At 36.5% G+C, this 13,854-nt stretch overlaps 1 protein-coding gene and 1 pseudogene across 1 annotated transcript; both read left to right on the top strand.

Moving 5' to 3' along the window:
• The first annotated feature begins 1,714 nt into the window (after positions 1-1,714).
• LOC114370060 lies at positions 1,715-7,063 on the top strand (annotated as a pseudogene).
• A 1,532-nt stretch (positions 7,064-8,595) lies between these two features.
• On the top strand, positions 8,596-11,932 carry LOC114372236 (protein SIEVE ELEMENT OCCLUSION B-like). Its single transcript, XM_028329706.1, has 6 exons — positions 8,596-8,864; positions 8,943-9,032; positions 9,128-9,561; positions 9,654-9,748; positions 10,319-10,938; positions 11,044-11,932. Exons 1-6 carry the CDS (start codon positions 8,652-8,654, stop codon positions 11,686-11,688), a joined length of 2,097 nt encoding a protein of 698 aa, XP_028185507.1. The 5' UTR covers positions 8,596-8,651; the 3' UTR covers positions 11,689-11,932.
• The last annotated feature ends 1,922 nt before the right edge of the window (positions 11,933-13,854 follow it).

Raw genomic sequence — 13,854 nt, 5'->3', positions numbered from 1 at the left:
GATGGAAAAAAAAACCTAAAAAAGAAAATGAGAACTTAAGAAAGTAAAAGACAGTTAAAGATCACCAAAAGAATAATTTAGGAAGAGTTTAAAGGACAATTTAATCTAACTAAATATGTACATTAAATCCTTATTAAAAAGATATAGATATAGAACATAATATTGTTATAGAATAGATATAGAACATAATATTAATATCAAATATATTAATGGATTAAAATATATTTTTTATCTATGAAAATTTGATGATTTGGAATTTGGAATTTGGATTTAGTTTCCGTATATTTTTTTATTCATTTAAAAATTACGAAAACCACATGTTTTGAATCTTTATTAAAGAACCATTAAGAGATTAAAAGTAAAAAAAGTTAAATAGGTACTAAAATAATAAAATACCATGCTTTTTGGGATTTAAAACTAAATCAAATCTCATCTCAAAAGAATTGACTAATTACTAGGCATCAATTAGTTTATATTTAAAATCTGATATGCTTAATTAGCTCGGTCAGGTCGGAAATAATATACACATATATAAATTCAGAGAGAGAAAATTGTTACCCACAACAATTTTATATAATTCAATTCAGATTAATTTGGTGTCTAATCAAATGTGATTCCAAATTAACCATAAATATAACTATGCTATCAATGTAATTTCTAATCCTTATGTTGACAGTAAATTTTATATTTATTTTTGTTAACAAATATAATATTATAAAAATTTGAGGAAGGACACAATTCTTCTTATAGAGTCCGTGTATTCTCTTGATAGGTTTTTTTTATCATGAACTAATGTGTTAAATTTTTAATGTTTAGTTCAATTTAAAATATATGATTGTAAGTATAATCAAACAAATTAATAATATGTATTAAATAAAATGTTATAAAAAGAAGGAAAGGACATTGAAAGAAGATGTAATAGGAACAAGATGACATTAAAAGAATTTACTCTACTCAAGAAGGAAGAAATGATGAAGAACATTACATTAACGGTCAATCGGTGAGGGACGCAAAGATTTAGGATATGAGGGTATTTGTTATCCTATTGAAGAAGTGATTGTAGTAAAAACCAGCCTTTTTAATTTTATTCATTCATTTTGAAAAATTATTGGCCTCTATAAAAGCATTCGTTCTTCTTCTCTCTCTTTCTCTATCTTTGTGTGCTAGGACATATCAAATATCAGCTGAAGTATTAAAGAGACTCATCCATAAAATCTACTATCTCATCCGTGAGAATGGTTTCCCTGGAGAAAGATTCCAATGAAACAACCAAAACTCATCGAACCATCATCGGGAAGTCCATGCGAACGATGCGCTCCAAACTATTCCAACACGACTGTGCTACGTGCATCTCCGAAAACTTAACCGGTTCGCTAATGGAGCAACTGTTAGGAAAGTCAACTATATTCTATGATTCTTGTTGTTATGAGAGTTAATTGTATCCCATGATTCTTGCTGTAAATATGGTAACAGTCATATTAGTCATATTAGAATGGCTTGATTGTAGGAATAGATTGTTGAGTTATATGAGTAGAATCATCTAATTAGATATATGTATTTGTGTATATATTTCCTCTTTGTTTCTGAATGAATGCACAACTAAATTATTTCCATCTTCTCTTGTCACTTTATATGGTATCAGAGTGGTAACGATCTGCTCTTTCTCTTTCCCATTTTTTGTACCTTTCAAATATTTTTTAGTTTCTAAACCATTATGGCCAATGATGGAAACAAATTTGATTCCAATAGCTCTTACTCTCTTCACCATTCCGATCATCTTGGAATGGTTCTTGTTTCTAAATCTCTCGATGGCGACAATTATTCGACTTGGCATCGAGCCGCTACCATCTCATTGAATGAAAAATCTAAATTTGGTTTTGTTGATGGAACCCTCAAAGCACTATCTGCCAAAACCAAACTAGAACACTACGCAACATGGAAAAAATGCAATGATATGGTTTTGTCATGGATTCTTAATTCATTGACCCCTGATATTGCAGATACTTTTATTTTTTATGGCACTGCTCATGAAGTTTGGGAAGATCTTCAAAATCGTTTCTTTCAAAGCAACGCACCACGCATTTTCCAGATCGAGAGAGAGATTGCTTTCCTTACTCAAGATCAAATGATAGTTGTTGCATACTATACAAAGTTAAAAAAATTGTGGGATGAGTTAGGATCCTACAATGATGTTATTTGCACATGTGGAGCAAACAACAAAAGACACAAGTTGATGCAATTTCTCATGGGGTTGAATGAATCTTATAGTGTTGTTCGTGGTCAACTCCTTTTGATGAATCCTCTACCTGATGTTTCACACGCTTATTCTTCCATCATTCAAGAATAAAAGCAACGAAATTTGGGTACAAGAAGAGAGACTATTGAAGCTTCTACCATGACTGTCCAAAAGGAGGAACCAACAACCCTTGCTATTCGACACAAATATGGCCAATCTTCTCGTCCCAATTCCAATAATCGTAAACCGTTGCATTGTTCCCACTGTGACAGAGATCATCACACAAGGGAGACATGTTGGAAGTTACATGGTTATCCACTAGGACAATCCAAGCATACCACGAACTATCATTTCAAGTCCAACGACAACAATCAATCTTCAACAAATAATGTCAAAGAAACCCCATTAGCACATGTTCAACCCTTTGTGAATGGATTGACTGAATTACAATTACAATTACAACAAATTTTGTCTATTATGTAGGGCAATGGAGCATCTCAATTAGTTGCTCCCAAGACAAATAATGTCAATCTTTCTTTAGGTTTATCCTCACCTAAGTTGATAACTGATAGTGATCCAACAAATCACATAACTTTTTCTCCATCTCTACTTGTCAACAATAAAGAAAACACTTGTTTACCATCAATTGTTATGCCAAATGGAGATCAAGCTCCAATTATTTCTACTGGAAATTTACCTTTGAGTCATATTATTTATTTGAAGAATGTACTTGGGGTGCCATCTTGTAAGGTGGATTTGATGTCTGTGAGTCGAGTCACAAGAGAATTAAATTGTTCAGTAACATTTTCCCCTCAATTATGTATTTTGTAGGATTTGATGACGGGGATGACGATTGGTTTGGGTGAACAATGAGATGGACTCTATTACTTGGTTTCAATGAATAAGACACACAAAGTAAATACCATCAAAGCTGCCTCCACTTCAAACACCTCAAGTATCTTGTGGCATAGACGTCTGGGACACTTATCCTCTTTTCGATTAGACTTTATGGCCAAAAACTTCCTTCATTTCCCTTTTAAGCAAAATAATGATTGTACTATTTGTGCTCTTGCAAAACAAACTAGGCTTCTTTTTTCCACAAGTTCTATTTCCTCTGATTAACCTTTTGAATTAATACATTGTGATATTTGGGGGCCTTTCAAAGTTTCTTCCCTTTCTGGTGCAAAATATTTTTTGACTATTGTGGATGACTTTTCTTGTTTTACTTGGGTTTTTCTAATGCATCATAAAAGTGAGACAAAAAAATTTCTAACCAATTTTTTCTCTTATGTGAAAACCCAATTCAATACTACAATAAAAAATATTTGGGTTGACAATGGAGGAAAGTTTTTCTCTATGCAAGAATTTTTTTTTCCCAACAAGGCACTAATTATCAACATTCTTGCATTTACACACCTCAACAAAATGGGGTGGTTGAGCGCAAACATAGACATATCCTTGAGTCAGCTCGAGCTCTTCGTTTTCAATCTCAGCCCCCTTTACACTTTTGGGCAGAATGTGTCTCTGCTGCTATTCATATAATTAATAGGTTGCCCACACCTATACTTTCTCACCAAACTCCTTTCGAAAAACTTTATAAAAAAATTCCCTCTTATTCCCACCTTAGAGTTTTTGAATGTCTAGCTTATGCTACAAATGTTCATGTACCCCATAAGTTTGCTCCTCGTGCCACCAAATGTGTTTTTATTGGTTATCCAGTTGGTCAGAGAGCTTACAAATTATATGATATTGAATCTAATAAAGTCTTCACTAGTTGTGATGTTATTTTCCACGAGGATATTATTCCCTACGAATTCATTTCTCCTTCCCCAACCAAAACAGATTCTGTCCTACCCATTGTCGTCTTAAATTCCTCACCCATCCAACCAACACATGCGGAATCTAACCCTGCCACTACTGCTTCTTCAACAGCCCCTTTGCGTCGTTCTCAAAGAGCTCATGTCCCCCCTATAGCCTTGAGTGATTATGTTTGTAATCAAGTAAGTTCTCCCGAATCATTTTCATTCACGTCATCTTTTCCAAGTAAAGGTACACGATATCCTCTCTACAAATCCATTTCTCCTTCCCCAACCAAAACAGATTCTGTCCTACCCATTGTTGTCTTAAATTCCTCACCCATCCAACCAACACATGCGGAATCTAACCCTGCCACTACTGCTTCTTCAACAGCCCCTTTGCGTCGTTCTCAAAGAGCTCATGTCCCCCCTATAGCCTTGAGTGATTATGTTTGTAATCAAGTAAGTTCTCCCGAATCATTTTCATTCACGTCATCTTTTCCAAGTAAAGGTACACGATATCCTCTCTACAAATCCATTTCTCCTTCCCCAACCAAAACATATTTTGTCCTACCCATTGTCGTCTTAAATTCCTCACCCATCCAACCAACACATGCAAAATCTAACCCTACCACTACTGCTTCTCCAACAGCCCCTTTGCGTCGTTCTCAAAGAGCTCATGTTCCCCCTATAGCCTTGAGTGATTATGTTTGTAATCAAGTAAGTTCTCTCGAATCATTGTCATTCACGTCATCTTTTCCAAGTAAAGGTACACGATATCCTCTCTACGAATCCATTTCTCCTTCCCCAACCAAAACAGATTCTGTCCTACCCATTGTTGTCTTAAATTCCTCACCCATCCAACCAACACATGCGGAATCTAACCCTGTCACTACTGCTTCTCCAACAGCCCCTTTGCGTCATTCTCAAAGAGCTCATGTTCCCCCTATAGCCTTGAGTGATTATGTTTGTAATCAAGTAAGTTCTCCCGAATCATTGTCATTCATGTCATCTTTTCCAAGTAATGGTACACAATATCCTCTCTACAATTTTATCTCATATGATTGTTACTCACCACAACATACATCCTTTATTGCTACTATTACTAATGATGTTGAACCTACATGTTATGAACAAGCTGCTTCCCAATCTCATTGGCAAATAGCAATGAAATCTGAGTTGGTTGCTTTAAAGGCCAATAATACTTGGTTTCTCACACCTCTCCCTCCTAGAAAGCAAGCTATTGGTTGTCGTTGGGTCTACAAAATCAAGCGCAAATCATATGGTTCTCTTGAATGCTATAAAGCACAGTTAGTAGCAAAGGGTTACACACAACTTGAAGGGATTGATTGCCATGACACTTTTTCACCTACGGCTAAAATGGTTACAATACGTTGTTTATTAGCTTTGGCAGTTGCTCAAAATTGGTCACTTCATCAACTTGATGTCCACAATGCATTTCTTCACGGAGATCTTTCTGAAGAAATTTATATGTCTCTTCCTCCTGGTTTTCAACGACAGTGGGAGAACCTTGTGTGTCGCCTCAACAAATCCTTATATGGATTAAAACAAGCCTCTCGCCAATGGTTTGCCAAGTTCTTTACGGCTATTCAAGGTGCTGGATTTATTCAATCAAAAGAAAATTATTCGTTGTTTACATGTAAGAAAGGCAAATCATTTGTTGCCTTATTGATTTATGTTGATGACATCCTCATAACTGGTAATGATCCCAATGCCATAATTGTTCTTAAATTTTTTTTGCATAATCAATTTTGGATTAAAGATTTGAGTGACTTGAAGTATTTTTAGGGCATGGAGGTTTCTCGGTCAAAGAAAGGTATATTCATTTCACAAAGGAAATATGCTTTGGAAAATCTAAAAGATGGAGGATGTTTGGGAGCTAAGCCTGTGAACTTTACCATGGAGCAAAATGTAAAATTATCAGATGAAGGAGAATTGTTGAAAGATCCATCTCCATATAGGCGACTTGTAGGATGCCTAATTTATTTGACTGTTACTCGTCTGGATATCACCTACTCAGTGCACATATTTAGTAGATTCATGCATGCTCCTTGCAAACCTCATATGGAAGTTGTCATGCGAATATTGTGGTATCTAAAGAACAATCCAGGTCAAGGTTTATTTTTCTCTTCCCAAAATGATTTATCTTTACGTGCTTTTTGTGATTCAGATTGGGGAGGTTGCCCAATATCCAAAAAATCAATTACACGGTATTGTGTTTTTTTGGGATCCTCTCTTATTTCTTGGCGAACAAAAAGACAAAAGACAATTTTTCTATCATCAGCTGAAGCAGAACATAGAGCTATGACAAGCGCATGTTGCAAGTTGTCTTGGCTACGTTCATTGTTGAAGGATTTGGGGATATTGCACTCAAGGGCAGCACTGTTGTATTGTGACAACAAAGTAGCTCTTCACATTGCGTCTAATCCGGTATTTCATGAAAGAACTCGACATAGAGATAGATTGTCATTTTATTCATGACAAAATTCAAGATGGTTCAGTTGCAACTGAGTATGTTCCTTTAGCAGAACAAGTTGCCGATGTGTTCACTAAACCACTAGGGAAGGAATCCTTTCTTACAATGAAGTGCAAGTTGGGAGTTCTTGATATCCACTCTCCAACTTGAGGGGAAGTGTTAGGAAAGTCAACTATATTCTATGATTCTTGTTGTTATGAAAGTTAATTGTATCCCATGATTCTTGCTGTAAATATAATAACAGTCATATTAGAATGACTTGATTGTAGGAATAGATTGTTGAATTATAGGAGTAGAATCATCTAATTAGAGATATATATTTGTGTATATATTTCCTCTATGTTTCTGAATGAATGCACAACCAAATTATTTCCATCTTCTCTTTTCACTTTACAGCAACTCCTCGAGCTCTCTCAAGCTCTGAGCGATTTCTCTGCCTGTAGTAGCGATATCTCCAGCAAGCTCCAAAGGCTCGCCACCGTCTCCTCCTCCCAACCTCCTCCTGCTGCTCCTCACATCGACAACCAACCCTAACCTGAGCACGAGCCCTGCCTAGGGTTTCTCCAAAGGGAGAGCTTCTCCACCGAGATCATAGAGAGCATTTCGCCAGAGGATTTTTAGCCGATGGTCAAGATCTATGTTGACGGACTGCACTCGCCATCTGTGGCCGTGAAGCGATCGGCGATGGCCAAGTTGAGGCTATTGGCGAAGAACCGAGCCGACAACCGCGCTCTGTTCGGCGAGTCCGGCGCGATGGCTGCTCTGGTTCCGCTGCTATGACAACTTGCATATTGGAGGTCGGCAAGTCCACGCTGGTGCTACCCTGACAATGGAGCCCAACGAATCCCCAACGTCGATGGTGCCGTCAGGTGGAGTCCCGAAGCTTCCACAACCCGTATGACCTGAACTCCAAAGGTCACCTTTGGTTGTTCTTATGAAAGTAGTTTAAGGTCTAGTTAGGTTTATAGATGAAACAACGAAAAGTCTTTCATCCAATTACGACATTTTTTACAAAATCGCCTTAGAAAACTACCATTCTAAAACGGTTTTTGTAAAATCGTTTTTGTTGAAAACCTTATATTTATAAAATTGTCACCGCCTTAATAACTAAGACGGTTTTGTTGGAACCGATGTCGAAAGTGCATCGTAAAAAAATGTTTTTTTAATTAGTAGTGTTCCCTCAATACATTCTTTTATATCTTTCTTTGTATTATTAATATTATATATGACTATTCAATAAAAATATCAATATTCATTTGTTGAGAGACATTTTAATTTCAATCACAAATAACACTTAAAATTTTAGATTTTGATGATTTACATCTTTTATATATTTCTCCATTTTATCTGCTAGCTTAACCATAAATCTTATGATTTACTTCCGGTTTTTCTCCCTAGCTCGTTAATTACCAAAAGCAAAAAAACATTCGATATCTTACTTTATTCTTGTCTGTGAATGAAGTCTGTAATTAAGCATTCATTTTTTATATATAATATATATATAACATCAGCTTTGGGAGTCTCTTATATTTTTCGTTCCCGCAGCAACACGTACAGGCTCTAACAGTTACAATATATTAGTGAGATACGTTTTATAGTGAGCTTAAAACAGTGTACTTAATTATTTATTTTTAAACATATACTACAAAGAGAGCGAAACTGTACTCCTGAACCTCAACGGGTGAACACATGATCATTTAATTACTACATATGGTATGAAGCCCCTCAGTTAAGGACAAAGTAGATGGTATCCGTTGCTAGCTTGTCGATCGCAGTCTTCAAATATATATATTCCCTTCCTTTAACCTTTAGTAACATACAATTATTCCTTCCTTGAAGATTTTGAGAACAAACATACTTCCATCTTTATCAAAAGCAAAAGCTGCACCAAAACGTCAATACTAACCCTGCTTATATATCATATGAATCATGAATACACAAGGTTATATTGTAAAATCCTGCATTGATGTCACAAAAAGAGTTGGCTCATAGATTCTGTGTGTTTCGGCCAGTGTAAACTCTAGCCCACCCTTTAAGAGTTATAAATAGGCGAAGCAGATAAAGAAGAAGGCACAATCAAATTAAAATAAACCTGAGAGATCAGATACAAAGAGATCGAGCAATGGCATTAGTGTCTTCACTTTCTCCTGCGACCCCTTCTTCGGTTCAAACCAACACTTTGAACCCATTGGGTTGGACTGATGATCAGATCCTGGAGAAGGTTTACATTACCCACGTCCACACCGCTGAAAGGTACGATGTGGAATCGCTTTTCAACGTTACTGCAAACATCATCAAGCGTTCTACTGCACTTGCTGACAGTGTTGCTGTTAAGGTATGAAACATTCAATCAATCTATATAATTTGCATTTGCATGTAATAGAGTAAAGCAATATTATTTGTGTTGTTGCAGACTGGCACACCCGTTGGTCTTATTGAAGACAAGGTTCCTTTGTCCACTTTCGACCCACCGTTCCTAAAACTTAAGCATATTGCTTCTCAGGTTGTTGATTATTACTTGTTGTTGTTGTTGTTGTGAATGCATGTAATATTGTTATAAATAATAATAATAATAATAATGTGGGCGGGTGTACGTAGATGATGAACACACCGCACGGTGAGCATCATGCACACAGCACAGCAATGTCGATCCTTGACCAGCTGAGAACGTACACATGGGATGGAAAAGCGATATTGGTTCTGGCGGCTTTGGCTTTGGAGTATGGAAACTTCTGGCACCTCGTCCAGACTCCGAGTGGAGACCATCTGGGAAGATCACTGGCACAGATGAGCCGAGTTCACATCGTGGAGAGGAACAGGCAAGCCGTGGCTGACTACAACAGCTTGGTCAAGAACTTGCTCATCGCGGTTGAGTGCATCACCGAGTTGGAGAGGCTTTCCACCAAAGGTTATGACTTGAAGGACGTCCCAGCCTTGGCAGAAGCCATGCAAGAGATCCCTGTTGCTGTCTACTGGGCTATCGTCACCACTGTTGTCTGTGCTAATCACTTTGATTTCCTCCTTGGTGAATCGTAAGCACTTTAATTTCTCTATTTATCATCATCAGATCAATATATACTAATATTCTTCTTCTTATATATCTTTCTCAATTACTTTTCTTCAGGGACTCTAGATACGAAATAGCCAATTTTGACGACAAGCTTGCAGCTGTTATCAGCAAATTAAAGGCGAATCTCACCAGGAGCAGAAAGAAAATAGGTTAGGAAAATTACTAAGATCGTTCAACCCCATTTTAGGCTGGGATTCAAGTAGATTAAAGAGTACTGATAAGAAGAAAAATAAATTAACAATGTGATAAGTAATATGATGAAAGAAAAAAGAGGGAAAAAAAAAATTGGACTGACATGTGTGATGAAAGAAAAAATGGAGTGATATGTGTGATAAGTAATGTGATGAAGGAAAACACAGATAAAAAAATGTGCTGGAAGAGAAAGTGAGTGTAGATTTATAACTATCTAAGCATCTACGTATTTGGCATTTCTTTTGTTTTTTTATTTTTATTTCTGAAGGGATAAATAAATACTCAGTAAAATATGTATCGATCCACCTGTTTCTAATTAACATTAAGAGGTATTTTTTGTTTTTTGAAGGAATAAAGAGGTATATTTATAAAGAATAATTTAATTGAAAGTATCATAATATAAATATGTTTAACAAATTTGAAATTAACTATCACCGTAAATATGTTTTATCTTCATGAAGGGTGCAGTCTATTCCTGAGAAAGAAGAAAATATAAAATTCATGATATCTGTGTTGATTGATTTCAGGTGACCTAGAAGACTACTGGAGGCGTAAGAAGTTGCTTCAAACCCCCACAGAAATTGTAGAGGTTCTCAAGGTTCTGATCTACCACAACGAAGTTCACGACCCCCATGTCTACGATGGACTCACCAGACAAATGGTTAGCATCGAAGTGTTCAGGAAGAAACACGTGTTACTGTTCATTTCGGGGCTTGACAGCATCAGAGATGAGGTTCGGCTTCTGCAATCAATCTATGAGGGATTACAGGAAGATCCAAGGGAAGTGAAAGGATACAGGAAAGAGGATTTCAGGATTCTGTGGGTCCCTGTCGTGGATGAGTGGAATCTTCTGCACAGGGCAGAGTATGATAACCTGAAGCTTGAAATGCCGTGGTATGTGACGGAATACTTCTACCCCTTGGCGGGAATCAGGCTCATAAGGGAGGACTTGAACTACAAGAATAAACCCATCATCCCTGTGCTCAACCCTCAAGGCCGGGTCGTCAACTACAATGCAATGCACATGATTTTCGTCTGGGGCATCGATGCCTTCCCTTTCAGACCCTCTGATGATGATGTCCTCACCCAGAAATGGAATTGGTTCTGGGCCGAAATGAAGAAAGTCAATCCCAAGCTGCAAGACCTTGTAAGTGCAACTTTACTTGTATCAATATTATTTTTAGCTACCCTTTATCCTTTAAAGCTTGAATGCAAATAAAAATGTGTGTATATGTGAATGATGATCGATCAGATAAAAGCGGACAGTTTCATCTTCATATATGGAGGCAGTGACAAGAAGTGGCTGCAAGATTTCGCTCAGGCAGTGGAAAGAATCAAAAGGCATGAGATCATCAAGAGGGCAGACGCGGTGATAGAGCACTATCCATTCGGAAGGGAAGATCACAGGATCGTTCCTCGCTTCTGGATTGGCATAGAGAGCCTGTTCGCGAACATGATTCAGAAGACACACAAGGACCCTACCATTGAGGAGATTAAGAGCTTGCTCTGTCTGAAACAGCAACAACCCGGGTGGGTTCTTCTCAGCAAAGGGTCGAACGTGAAGTTGTTGGGGAGTGGGGACCCAATGCTGGCAACTGCAGCTGATTTCGAGATATGGAAGGAAAAGGTGCTGGAGAAAGCAGGGTTTGACGTGGCTTTCAAGGAATACTATGAGCAGAAGCGTCGCAACTACCCTCAGGAATGCTCGAACATGCAGTTGGCTAACTACCCTGCTGATATTCTTCACCCCATTAATTGCCCTGATGCTGCTTGTGGCAGATCCATGGAGATTGCTTCTGTAAGTTACAAGTGCTGCCACGGTCAAGCAGCTCATCACAAGGCTGAAGTTCCAGAGAGTGGCGATGTCATGATTGAGAAGAAGCTCTACGCTTCTTAATTGCAACGATCCATTTTGCTGACGGATCCACCTTTTCAATTCTATTCCAAGTCTGTGTGCACTACGTACTTTTATCATACTATTCTCATTTTTACGTTTCGGCTGTATGTTGTCATGAAGCCTCTTCTGTGCTGCCCTTCTATGGGTTGAAAATAATGGCTTCAAACACCATCTGTTTGTTTATCTGCAATTGATTTTGATTCAATTCAAGAGAATCCAGTTGTTGGCTTCTATTATGATTTCATTTCTAATGAGTTACGTTACTGCTTTATCTCATTTTTATCTTTGACAAAAAAAAAAATTAAGGTATTACTTTTATTCTTAATCAATATATATATATATATATATATATATATATATATATATATATATATATATATATATATATATATCAAAGAATATGTTAAAAATAATATCGAAGAGTCTGTTACTTTTAAACTAATATTTGCTACAACATATTGTATCAAAATAATCATTTTTTTTAAAGAAACAATTGATTTCATGGAAAACTATTAAATAGCTTCTGATTATTTTAAAAAAAGAAACTAAAACAAACACCTAAAAAACTAAAAGAAGTGATATATTATTATTATTATTATTATTATAAAAAAGAGGTGATTCTTTTATAAAAAGAAGTCGTATCAAACATGCCCTTAGCATTTATTAACAGAGTAAATTACATAAACTTTTACTAAGATTTGACAAAATTACATAAGTCTCCTCTTCATTTTTAATCCTTACAAAATAAATCCTAAATGTTTACTAAGCATTAACAATGTCCCTTCTCTATTTAACACCGTTAATATCTTGACAGAAAGGAATCATGTGCATCTCGCATGGCTTCTAATGAAATTTTTTCCCTAAAATGCCCTCTACTTCAACCTTGCAAATATTGGACTTTTGAAAGGAATAAAAAAAGGAATGAAGAACTTAATCATGGCAAATGTGGAGTCTGGTATTTGATCTTCTAACTAAGGTTTGTTTAACCGCTTCCATCCAAATTTTTTCATAAAGAGTAGTTTTAGATAGCCAACATTTCCTTATTCCAATAAGATCGTGAGAACTTGAAACAAGTATCAACATATCATATTCCTTCATGCAGATTCCAATCACATTTCTCTAAATAATTAACCAAATGGCCAAATTTCAAACAAAATGCATTCTAGTGTAGCAATTGCAATGGATTTCCTGAAAATCCCAAAATGCATTCCGTGAGAGGGAACAAGACCCACCCCAAAAATTTTAAACAAACAAAACATTTAACATACCTAGAATATTTTCATTTTCCGTTCTTCTTAAATTAAACTCTCATCCCCCTCTCTTTCTCTTACCATCTTTTGATTATAAATTTCTAATTTCCCAATCTCAGAGAGAACAACGCGCGCCTCCAACATCAAGCCAAGAAGAGAGCCGCAGCTGCAATATGCGCCTCCAACAAATTTCATCAAGTAATTCTCTCATTTGATTTCAAGATGAATCTTGTTGATGATTGTGTGTATCACAAATTCAGTGAGAGTAAGTACATTTTCCTGGTTTTATATGTTGATGACATATTGTTTGTCACTAATGATATAGGTATGTTGCACGAAATCAAGAGATTTCTATCAAGAAACTTCGAAATGAAAGATCTTGGTGACGCCTCCTTTGTATTATAAATTCAAATACACCGAGATCGATCTCGGGGTATTCTAGGATTATCACAAAGGAGCTATATCGAAAAAGTACTTAAAAGGTTTGACATGCATGAATGTAAATCCGATGATACTCCAGTTCCTAAGGGAGACAAGTTCAATCTCAAACATTACCCAAAAGGAAATTTGGAAATTCAGAAAATGCAGAAGATTCCCTATGCATTAGCTGTAGGGAGTTTGATGTATGCCCAAATATGTACGCGCCCGAATATAGCATACATAGTTGGGTATTAGGCATATATTTAAGCAATCCAGGAATGGATCATTGAAAAGAAGCCAATAGAGTTATGAGGTATTTGAAGAGAACAAAGTATTATATGCTCACATACAAGAGGTCAGATCAGTTGGAGATCACTGAATATTCTGACTCAGATTTTGCAGGATGCCTAGATAGTTTGAGATCCACCTTATGCTACATTTTCATGTTAGCTGGTGGTGCGGTTTCTTGGTGCGGTGCCAAGAAAACCCTTACTAC

Source organism: Glycine soja, chromosome 10 (assembly GCF_004193775.1).
Source record: "Glycine soja cultivar W05 chromosome 10, ASM419377v2, whole genome shotgun sequence".
Taxonomy (NCBI): domain Eukaryota; kingdom Viridiplantae; phylum Streptophyta; class Magnoliopsida; order Fabales; family Fabaceae; genus Glycine; species Glycine soja.
Note: the sequence above shows the minus strand (reverse complement) of the source record. Positions and strands in the feature narration are given on the sequence as shown.